The sequence below is a fragment of the Azolla caroliniana genome, unplaced genomic scaffold (genome assembly GCF_043228905.1).
Source record: "Azolla caroliniana isolate FFs.n. ecotype wild unplaced genomic scaffold, voAzoCaro1.0.p SCAF_13, whole genome shotgun sequence".
Lineage (NCBI taxonomy): Eukaryota > Viridiplantae > Streptophyta > Polypodiopsida > Salviniales > Salviniaceae > Azolla > Azolla caroliniana.
Window position 1 is genome coordinate 13,293,136 of NW_028230448.1, and position 12,623 is coordinate 13,305,758.

The 12,623-nt window shown below is 45.3% G+C and overlaps 1 protein-coding gene across 1 annotated transcript; it reads right to left on the minus strand.

The window, feature by feature from the left end:
* Positions 1-10,601: 10,601 nt before the first annotated feature.
* On the minus strand, positions 10,602-12,220 carry LOC147856196 (uncharacterized). Its single transcript, XM_087329506.1, has one exon. The coding sequence runs from the start codon at positions 12,035-12,037 to the stop codon at positions 10,649-10,651; it is 1,389 nt and encodes a 462-aa protein (XP_087185632.1). The 5' UTR covers positions 12,038-12,220; the 3' UTR covers positions 10,602-10,648.
* Positions 12,221-12,623: the final 403 nt, after the last annotated feature.

Consider the following 12,623-nt stretch of genomic DNA (forward strand, 5'->3'; position numbering starts at 1 on the left):
TTCCTTCCACCAACAATTGGGTTTCGGAACCCCACCTAGTCAAGAAGGATGATGGCACCTTCCGCTTTTGCATCGACTTCAGGCCTCTCAACAAAGTGACTATCCATGACCTCTACCCGCTCCCTCACGTGGACAACCTCTTGGATCAAATTGGTGGCTCTCGTTATTTCACCTCCTTGGACTTAGCTGAGTCGGGATATTGGAATATCCCTCTAAAGCCTTCTGACACCCACAAGACCGCATTCTGCACACGCCGCGGACTATTCCAATTCACCCGCATGCCGTTCGGCCTGTTGGATGCCGACATCACATTCCAACGCATGGCAAACTCCATCTTCGCCGCCCTTATTAGCAAAGGTGTCCTCCTCGTTTATCTCGATGACATCCTTATCCATACAACCACTTGGGAGGACCATCTACAAACTCTCATCAAAGTCCTTGCTTGCATAACTAAGCATAACTTGCAACTCCAATGGAAGAAGTGTTGATGGGGAAGCACCAACCTCCGTTTTCTCGGCTTCATCATCTCTGGCGACGGAATCCATATGGACCCTACAAAGGTGACAGCCATCACTGACTACCCCCACCCCACCTCAATAAAATCATTGCAACGTTTTTTGGGCATGAACACCTTTTCCCTTCACTTCATCCCTAACCTCGCCTTGGTCACTTTTCCCCTTCGCCAACTCTTGAAGAAAGGTGTGTCATTCATTTGGGATCCTGCTTGTGAAGATAGCTTTCGTCGCCTCAAAACCATGATCCAAGAATCGGGGTTGTTCACCCATCCTAACTTTGGCCAACTGTTCACGTTGTAGACATACGCATCAAACCATGGGTTAGGAGTCGTCCTCTTGCAAGCCGATTGACACGAGCAAGAAAAGGTGGTCGCCTTCATTAGCCGCACTCTCACGCTGGTTGAATGCAACTACTCAACCACTGAGAAAGAGCTACTTGCGATCGTCTGGTCTTTCCAACGTCTTCACCCATACCTTCATGGTGGACAGGTTACGGTTGAGATTGACCACCAACCCTTGCTTTCTCTTATCCATCGACCTCACCCCCTGAGCCGCTTGTTGCATTGGACGTTGACACTCCAAGATTATCAATTTACCCTCTCCTTCGGAAATGTCCAACCAATTTGGTCGTTGATAGTCTCTCTCGCGCCGACTTCCAGGTTGTCCAATTTCTCCCTGAGACATCCGATCTTCCACTACCATTGCCACAACTCGGTACACTTCAGCAACACGAGCCCGCCATCCAAGTGATAACCCATCAGTTGCGCTCCCTCCAACCGTTTCCCTCACAACGGCGGTTCATGCTCCGCGATAACTTGGTGTTCTTCATTCAAGTGCATGACGAGCCTCGTCTCTACATCCCTCATGCCCTACAACAAACGTATCTCCAATTTTATCACAACCACCCATTGTTGGGCCATTTGGGTTTCCATAAGGTTCTTGAAAAATTACTCTTAAAGTATTACTGGCCCAACATGTTATGTACACATAACGTTAGTGAGGGTAGGTCACTAATATTTACATTAGTGAAGGGTATGTTTACTAATGTTAAAAAGACGGCTAATTTGAATGGATAGAAGGAATGACAGGTGCATGCACTATCATGATTTGGGCAACCAATGAATGATTTAGACCCTTTTCCTTTTAGAAAGGCACATCTATTCAAGGGGCCTAGGAAAAGGTATAAATATGAGGCTTAGCTAACCTCATAAGCACATTACGTCGGAAGGTTGTTGTCTTAGACACCGGTGGTGCGGGCGAGGCTTTCATCTCGACGATCGTGTTTATCTCTTCCAAGGTATTAGTCATCCGGATATCCGGCGGTATGGGACGTCAGTGGTAGGTTGGTTATGTCTAGATTGTAGCTCAGGGGTGATTGGGTGAAATGGGTTCTTCTATCCAATCTATTTTCCGTCTTTTACTTTACTTTGGTCTATTGATTAGTAATAGACTCTTAATAATGGTATCAGAACCAAGTTTTGATCCTGGGACCTGTGGATTATGGGCCCACCACGCTTCTACTGCGCGACAATGACAGCTCGAGGGACATTACGTCGACAATCCAATGACACTCTTGACCGTGACTCCAAGAAACTGGACCTCTTCTGTGCATATTGCAAGAAGCGGGGCCGCACAAAGGATACTTATCATCGTCTTGAGAGGAAGTCAATGAACACCCCTCCTCAAGACAAATCTACGAGTCACACAGGTGAGTCTTTTGATGTTGTTGAGGTTCATACCAATCACTTAAGTTCATGTGAATGCACTTTTCCTTCACATTTACTTGGACCTAATGATTTACTCCGAGCAGTCAGGTATATCAATGGAACACAAGCACCTTTCTTGTTTGATTCCGGTAGTTCTCACAATTTTCTTAATGGTCACTTTGTGCAGCAAATGGAACTCCACATAAACGCAAGTGATCATATCTATTAAGTTCACATGGCAAATGGAAGTGTTCAATACATCAATGGCATTGTTTGTCAACTGCCAATTCAAATAGATGCCTATTTGGTGAAGCTAGACTTTCATGTTATGAAACTACAATCCGTAGATGTCATTTTAGGATACCCTTGGTTTTTTAATAAAAACCCTTCTTTGTTCATTGATTGGGTTAATCACTCAATCACATTTGAACTTAATAATTGTAAACATTTTATTCAATGTTCCAAACTTCCTTCTCGTTCACTTGTGTCTTCTAAATCTTTAAGTTAGTATTCTAGTTCATTAATTTATTTGTGTAATTGATCCTGCGCTTCAATTTTATTATTTTAATATTGATGCCACACAATTACCACATTATGAACAACGATTACTCAACCCTATTTTAGACGATTTTTAAGATGTGTTTCCTAATGAATTGCCGCTTACTTTACCACCAAGATTTTTAGACAACAGTCATGCCAAGATTTGAACTCTTGACAATTTGTATTGTAGTCAAGTGTTATGTTCTAACCAATACACCCAAGTACATGATCATGTTATGTATATGTCCGTAGATTATTAGTAGAATATCCATTTCAAGTTCTAGTAGTTTGTAGAAAGTTCTAGAACTAGAAGGTTCTAGAGGAATCTAGAATATTCTAATGCATGTACTTCGACTCATAGTATAAATACTTGTAACCTCCGTGGTCCCTTTCAAGGGAATCAAGGCAAGTCATTGACACATCAATATAGTGTTCTCATTTCGCCTCATCTTTGTCTTCTTGATCTTTAGTTCTATCTTCATGCCCTCATGTCGCTCACAACATCTAGAATTCCTAGCTTCGTCACGCTCCAAGTTCATCCGTCGCTTGTAACCCCATCATCCGTGCTTCGTCATAGTCCGCGCTTGGTTATCATCAGATTGACTTACGAACAGGTTATCATTAGATTCGCATTGCCAAGGATGATATTCCTAAAACCATTATGAGTTTTTAGTCATGCCTTTCGGATTGACTAATGCTCCAGCCACATTCCAACAAGGGATGAATGACGTTTTCCGAGATTAACTCAGTGATTTTGTTGTCGTCATCTTGGATGATAGTTTGGATATATAGTTGTACCTTGCAAGATCATGTTCAACATGTTCGATTTGGTTTGGACAAGTTGCGTGACAACCCTTTCTATGCAAAACATTCAAAATGTGATTTTTTCCAAAAATCTATTGTGTACTTAGGTCATTTAATTACGGAAAATGGTATTGAAATTGAACCTTCTCGTATTGAAACGTTGTTTTTTTCCCCTAAAGAGATATGCCTTGGTATTATAAGATCATAAGAAATACAAAAGTTTGTTGGATAAAGGAGTATACCAACCCACTCCATTGTGCTCACATCAAAGCCAATTTGATGTGTATATACAAGAACTACACATATTTGTACACCATAGCCCCAAGATTTTTATGGTCTACTCCTCCCAAACTACAAATGAGCATTTTTATCGTTCGAGATGTTGATAGCGCTTTTGCCTTGATCTAAGGGAAATTTTCTCCTTCGATCGTCCATAACAATATTTGAACCCCTAACCTTTCGCGCATGGTATACATTCTTTGACGTTTAAGCTAAGTGTTCTTGTTTTCTTTGACTTCGTCTTGTCCCATGACCTTCTTTTCATACTTCTACCATGTCCTTCAATCTTTTATATATTTAATTTAACTTGTTTCCTCATGTGCCCTTCTCCCATCATGACAATGTAAGATCTCTCCAAATGCCCCTAGACTTGCGAAAGTCACTAAATTCAAGAGAGGTATACTCACCTCCATTGTCTGAATATAAAGCCTTACACATTTTTTCCTTTCCAAGTCAACCATTATTAAGACATTTGTCGAACGTACGGTGTTGTGGGTTTCCGCGCGTACGTGTAGGATCTGGGGCGGGACCACTGGGGTCTTGGACCTAAGATAGACCGAGGCTTCACCGGTTCTGGTGACCGGCTTGGACACCGACCAGAGCATTTCCGGATACGTACCAGAAGCAACCTAGAGAGAGAGAGAGAGAGAGAGAGAGAGAGAGAGAACATGCGTGTGGCGCTCTTACTCAACACACACCCTAGGAAGAAATGCTACCGACACCGGCAAAGACACAATTACGCACAACCTTATATATATATATATATGTACACGAATGACAGGTTATACCTCTGGCTTTGAGCCGGACCAAACGGATTCAATACAACGAGTGTCTCCAAACAAGCCTCCAGTCGGGGAGCTCACGGGCTCGCCATCAGGAGTGGAGGCCTTGAGCCAATGACATTGCAGAAACCAGAACCCTTAGAACATACGAGCTCGAGAGGGACTAAGCTTCACACCAAAATGCACTTGACACAAACAAAATGGAACCCCTAAACTCAAAGAGAGAGAAGAAAACACAAAATCCTGGGAACACATATAAAAAACTGGGAACCCCTTAACCAGAGACCCCTCCCTCCTTTTATAGTTCAAGGAGGGAAGGACGTTACAATGTAGGATAGATATTCCTCTTTTTCAAAGGAGATATCTTGCCATGATTTCCGGAGTGGTGATTGGGAAGTGCATTTAATCCCCTCACTTTCACACTCCTGTATGTATGCAAGTGGACTTATGACACTTATTTCTATATACATTTAGAATGTACAAGTGCACACGATGCACTTCGCCAAATTAGCCAAATCCATCCGGTTTTCTCACTGTGACCGGAAATCTTCACAACATCCACCCCCACCAAACCGCACATCCACCGGAATGTGCCAAGAAAGGGAAAGAAGATGAGAGATTTCCGGTGACTGTGATCAAACGGTTCCTCCGTCGATCTGGCACCCGACTGCTATGTAGGCGTTTGCCGGTCCCAAACTATCGACTCTCGGACTGACCTCGTCTTGGTCGGGAGCTCGTCTTCGTCGTTTTCCTCAACTCCCCATTTTGAGGTCGTCCAGCCTCTCCACCCGAACCACTGACTCCATCCGATCCACCATGTTCGTCAATGCTCGTCGAACCACTAGGGCCACCCGATCCACTTGATCTTGCGCTCATCCTTGACCGTTTTCTAGTTGGTCGGAGCAGCCATCAGGAATGTTGTTGCCGACCCGACCCGACTTCCTTCGTTCTCCGTGCATGCCCTTTGTCCAGACACCTGACCACTTTGACCGCCTATCGAAAGTCGTTCCTTATGCACCTCGTTCGTGCTTGTTTCTACTCGTTTGCTTCTTCAGTTTCGTGAACACCATCCCTACTCGTTCCCTTCTCCGCATCCACCAGTCTTGGTTTCTTCGACCCCTAATCAGGTCGGTTCGACTTCTCTCCGGCTCAATCATCCGGAACTCGACATTCTCAGCTCTCATCCAGGCTCGTTCTCTTCCAATCGGCCCCAGCTCCTTGTTCACCCTGGATTGCATGTCAAGCCGATTTCGGCCAAAGGATCCATGTCTGGATCACGTTCCATCCGAATCGAAATGCCGACTGGTTTGATTCCCGGTCGGGCCGACTTCCGACTCTGCTTCCTTCGGCGCCGCCTCTTGCTTCTTCATTTCATTCTGCCTCGGCTTCTTCCATGGCCTCCTCATAGGTCATCTCCCATCCGTCTTCGCAGGCATCGTGCCAGGACTCCTCGTTGCCTCCTTCCATCTCTCCAGTCTCACGTCGGCACACATGCTCGACGGCCGAAGTCTCCGGAATCAGTGTGGAGGACTCCTCTCCACCTTCGTCTTCGTCTCGGCTCACTGGCCCTTCCCGCTTCCTCCTCCAACTGGGCCGACTTGCCACCTATTTGGACCGATCTCGGCTGATCGCCCCTTTGTACACCCAGTCTTTGCACGGACAAACTTTCGACCAAGTCGGATCCGGCGAAGAGGTGCCCAACTAACTCTTCTCAACCGAGTTAGTCTCCTGTCTAGGCCAGTTGCCGACTCTCCCGTTCGCACCCGTCGTGGTTTTGTCGTTGGCCACCTCGCCGGCTCCATCATTCTTTACACACATGTTGGCCTTGGGCCATGTCCTCTCGCTGCCACCTTCTTTCTCCCCGGTCTCACGTCATCTCTCAGGTCTGATTGCCGAAGTCTCCGAAATCAGTGTGAGGAGACACCTAGTACCGTCCTTCGTTTCTATGCCTCCATAATTCCCCTTGGACCATGTCGCCTCGCCGCCACCTTTCTTCTCTCCAGTCGCATGTCAACTCTCGGGCTTGACTACCGAAGTCTCTAGAACAAGTGTGGAGGGACTATTTGACCTCCAATTTCTCGTCATCCTCCTCCTTGGCATTCCGGCTGCCACCTTCCTTCTCTCCGGTCTCACGTCGGCTCTCGGGCCCGACTGCCGAAGTCTACGAAATTAGTGTGAGGAGACACCTAGGACCGTCCTTTATTTCTATGCCTCCATAATTCCCCTTGGACCATGTCACCTTGCCGCCACCTTTCTTCTCTCCGGTTTCACGTTGGCTCTCGGCCTCGACTGCCGAAGTCTCCAGAACAAGCGTGGAGGGACATCTCTGTTCGACCTCTGACTCCTCATTGTCCGCCGCCACTTTGCTTCTCTCCGGTCTCACGTGGGCTCTCGAGCAAGACTGCCGAAGTCTCCAGAATAAGTGTAGGGAACGATTTTGTAACTTCACCCTTTGCCAACTCGTCCATAGCTGCCGACTCCTCGATGTGGCAGTCAGTAGCTATCTCATCTTCTTCTATCGCGCAAGCCCTAGTTTGGCTTGCTTCTCCAATGTCTAGAGTGTCGGGCAGTCGTGCTCGAAACCATCGATCCTTTTCTGAACTTGCGATCATCACCTCGTCGAATCCGACCTTATCCTCGGTCAGTCTTTCTCTGCAAGTCGAGAGGGTGACATGCTTCGCACCCTCTCCATTGATACCGTCATACCGTTCTTCAGCCTCCGCATGGGCTGTGTCCATTTTGTCTAGAAGGCCGACTAGCTCTGAATCTCCGGAATACAACTGCGAGCCGAATCTCTTTTCTTCTTCGATCTTCACCTTCTGGGCCTCGTACACTTCCCGAACCAGGGCTTTGACATCGAGCTTCGCGGATCCGCCTCGCTGCGCGTTGGCTCCCTGTTGTGATGGCATGTTGTCGCATATCAACTTCCCCTCTCCTTTCGCGGGTCGATCCTTATCCAATTGTCAGCATACCCGTTCGACTTTCAACCAGTCCTCGGTAAGGCCATTCGCTCCGTCGTCGTCTTAGAGCTCGATTCCGATGGCCATCCGTTCCATTTGATCAATTGACCTAATGAACATCAGGATTTTGTCCACCCCCACCAATCTTTGTTCCTGCTCCGGTGGGTCTTCGCCGCTTGCAACCCATTGGTCGAAGTCACACCGACCTTGCTTTTCGGTCGCCCTCTGTATGCCTCCTAGAGCGTCTCTTTGAAGGCCTCCCACAAACCATGAGTTTCTTGAAGCTCCTTTACCTCTGCGTGCATCCGATCCATTGCGACCCGACAGAAGAACTCCAACCTCAACGCCTCGTCCATACCTTGTGCCTCCATTTCTATGTTGTAAACTTCCAAGTAGAATGGGACTTTGTCCCCGTTGAAATGATCGACTCTTTTGACCACACACCTGACCGCTTGTTGCGCCGCTTCTCGTCTCATTGTCACTCGCCCGAACTCAACCATTAATTTCTCCATCATCTCTACGAAGTCTTCATCTTCTAACTCCATCCTCCCTTGCCACCCCTTTCACGTTGGGTTCACCAAAGATGTTGCGGGTTTCCGCGGGTACTTGTAGGATTCGGTGTGGGACCACTAGGGTCTTGGACCTGAGATAGACGAAGGATGAAAGACCAAGCTTCATCGGTTCCAGTGCCCAACTTGGACACTGACCAGAGCATTTCCAGATACGTACCGAAAGCAACCTAGAGAGAGAACAGGTGTGTGGCGTTCGTACTCGACACACACCCCTAGTATGCAAAGACACAATTACGCACAACCTTATATATAAAAATGTACACGAATGACAGGTTACAACTCCGGGTTTGAGCCGAACCAAACAGATTCGATACAACGAGTGTCTGCAAACAAGCCTCCAGTCGGGAACTCACGGGCTCGCCATCATGAGTGGAGGCCTTGTGCCGATAACACTGCAGAAACCAGAACCCTTCGCGCATATGAGCTTTAACACTCCACTATGTATGCAAATGGACTTATGACACTTATTTCTATATACTTCTCGAATGTACAGGTGCACACGGTGTCGCGTTATTACGCGCGTGCATGTAGAAGGGGCCGGACCACGGGGGTCTTGGACTAGGGAAAAAAGGGATGCCAAGAAAACCGACTCTCGACACGACCCGGAGGCAACCGAACACGAGAGAGAGAAGGGCATGGGCGCGATGCCGACTCTTATGCACAAGAAACGAAAGGGGCTATGCTCCCGACACCACCAGAAACACCAATATGCACAAACAGATATAAGTGTATATATTACAAAGGGGAAAGATACAACCCCGGCTTCGAGCCGGGTACGCTCAGAAGAAAAGAAGTTAGCCCTAATAGCTTTGCCGCCATGGCCGCGGCGCCCAACTTCCCAAGAAGGAGAAGAAGTTACTAACCCTAGAAACTCTTAATAAAATGACCCTCTACAAAATGGTATACCCTTACGACTCAAAATGGGCAACCCCTTTACAAGGGATCCCTCCCTCCTTTTATAGACCAAGGAGGGGAGGTGTTACAATGTGGGACAAATACTCCCCTTTATTCTATACACAATTTCCTATTATACATGCGCACATGTTGCACACCACCGACTTGCCCTATTCCACCCCGGTTTCACACTATAGCCAGACATCTTCACGACAACGGTGCACTTCGCCAAACTAGCCCGATCCATCCAGTTTTCTCACTATGGCCGGAAATCTTCATGACAACGGTATATAATATCCTTTCCCTTAATTGGATATACCCAAACTTTCCTAGTGGCATCAATGAAAATGATGAAATGCACCACCCAAGGAGTGGCTTCATAACATGTGAACCACTCTTTGTGTGGAGTCACATGAAATCCTGCACGAGAGTGTAGCGACAATGTTTAGGAGGGTGATGAAACCATATTTACCCAATCGTGTGTGGTAACATCATCCAAAACCAATGTGTTTGTCTCATCACAGTTGTATTTGTTTCCTCTATCTACATAGAGGATGAGGGATCATTCAGCAAGATTGCTTCTAATATCGATCAGTTCACGTCTAATGTCGATTAGTTCTCTGGCTTTGATATTTTCCTTTTCTTTAATCGTTAAGGCATAACAATAATTCTTAAAATGCCCCTCAAGACAATTATAGTGGCATTCAACATTTTTCTTTCTAGGTTTCGTTCTACTACTAACGTTTTCCGTTATTGTTTCTAGTATGGCTTTTACTGCATTGTTGGTTCTTGCAAGAACTAAGCTAATGCATCTCCGACATGTGTGGTAGGCATAGATTTTCCTATGGATTTCTTCACTCCTATGGCACTTATAGATAAATTGGGCCCCATTTGGTGCAATACTGCTAACAACAATGCAAAATGTATAATAATAAAAAGACACATTTCTAACTCATCAATCCATGGGTCACTTCTTTTGCGCCTGCAATTGAGACCATAATGCATCAAAGTCATTCAAATAATTAGATCTGATTCCGTACAAAGGACCTCGAGAACAACGAAAGCGGGCAGGAGAAAACATAGACAAGAGAGTTTTTTTGGTGGCACAATGCGGAGTGACCTTTTTTTACCATATACACACATAGGGTGACCTTTTGCCTTATTTTCATTTTTGGCCTTTTCTCACACACACACACACACTACATATATGTGACATTTTAACCGGATAAGCAACAATATTTGTGGATAAGCTTACACAATGAGCATCTGATTTGTCCAAATTCTTGGTTGGGGGGTTACTGATATTGGACTTCCTTGATCATTATATAGGGTTTTAAATCAGGCTTCCTTAATTGGGTTAAATCCTTTGTCGCTAATGGTTCTAATGTAAGAATATAATGATCACAAATTAAAATTAAAATTTTGCAAAGATTATTTGAATATGTGCCATTTAGTGTGGAATAAATGCATGATAATGGCAACTTCCCTCAGATTGTTTGATTAAACAGAGCAGCTTCTACATTTTCCATGATGAATATACATATAAATAAAGATACTCGATGAAGGTGGAATCCTGAGAGTTGTATGTTTGAATTGTTAGTCATAATTCCATCTAGGGTTAACATCTTCCCGATGCAGATCATCCTCGTGTAATTGATCATGTATAATAGAACTAGTGCCTCCGCATAAATTCATCATGATTGGTGATAGTGATGAAAATATGGATGATGATGGATCGGTAGAGACAGTAGTCTTCAGCGTGATTGATGCATTCCTTGCATTATCTGGTAGAGGATGCATAGTAGGCAAGGTAGATTGTTGGCGCAGTAATGTGGCATACTCATTAAGCTGTAATTGTCTCTGTAGTATATATTGAGGTGCATTAACACTTAATGATCTCCCATATGGTTGTACAGACAAAGAATTTACATCTGTGGGATTAGATCCATGTATATTGTATCCTAGATTCTGCAGAGGATTGACAGAAGTAATCAGATTCTGTGGCGAATCACTGGGTGGATAGTAATTTGAGTGTACTAACTGTGGATCCAAATTATTGGTATGATTCAGGCTTTGGGAGATGGCATTCCTAATTTCAAGTTGTTCTGAGCGGACCAGATCAGTTTGCTGCAGATTACTGTGGATATTCTTATGACTATCATCGTTAGGAGAAGGATAGTGATCATTAGAAGGTTTAATTAGCTGAGAATAAGCATTAGGGTTAGAAGCATTGGCCATGCTGGGGGGATGGCGGCTGCTATATAAGGGAGAGCTCTTCATGATCCTTAACTCGAGCAGATCGAACCTAGTTAATGAAGCATTTCTTGTACCTGCAGCCACGCAAGGTACATTGTCTCTGCGCGATCTTTTCTGTCTTCGAGCGGCTTGGGGATGGAGATCGCCGCCGCTGTAGTTATCATCGAGGAGCTCTTGAATAGCTCCTAATTCGTATGGGTTACCTAAATCAGCCAAATTAGGGTTAGGGTCAGGGTCAAGGTTAGGGTTAGGGTTAGGGTTAGGGTTAGGGTTAGGATTAGGGGCACCTTGTTGTTGTTGTTCCTCCTCCTCCTCCCCCTCCTCCTGATGTTGTGTTGTCAACATGATTATCTCTGAATTTTGCTTCTGTCTGTTGGTGCTACTGTAACCAAGAAGAGGTGGAGCTATGGCTATGGTGGTGGTGGTGGTGTGAGGATGAGGATTTATGAGAAGGTGGGCTCTTTCGGGGAAATTGAGCTTGGCACGGGAGCCTCGGAACCTCATCGCGGCCGCATCGTAGGCATGGGCGGCATCCTCCGCGGTCTCGAAAGTGCCGAGCCACACGCGCGCGGCTCTCTTCGGATCCCGGATCTCCGCCGCCCATTTCCCCCATGGCCTTTGCCGGACACCCCGGTACCTCGGCCTCGTCGCTCGCCTCGTCTCACAATCCCTCCATTTCGATCCATCCTCCTCCTCCTCTGTAGTTGCATTTTGATTGATCCCGATCATATAATCTGTCTGACTCTGACGATGGATCGCATTGTCACCAGATTCTGCGTACCATTTTGCGAATTACGACAAAAGAACTTCATCAATTCGATCGGCTCTATCTAGGTCACTTAGGTTTTCTAATGGGCACTACTACTAAGCCGATTCAAATGTACAGCATTTCTTCTTAAGACTACAAAATTCATTCACACATGTTATGTTTAATGGGGTTTAAATTTAGGATTAAATAACAAAAAACAAAAGTATTAGAAGGTATGACCTTTAAAACACCTAATTTTAACAAGTTACTACGCCAACAAATATATATCCAACGTCAAGGTCAAGGTCAAGATCAAGAAACGACAGATCAAAATGTCTTTTCTATGTAAAAAAAAAAAGAAAAAAGAAAATGCAGGCAAATGGGGGCCCACATTAGATCATAGTGGGGGGGAATCCATTAACAGTATTGCCTTTGAGACTTTCTTGTGCATATTAAGATTGAGAATTATACAAAAAGGTTAATAATAAGCAGTTGAACACAAATATTACATGAAGAAGATTGTATTGAATATGACGATGAATGAGATGAAGATGTTAGATTTATATA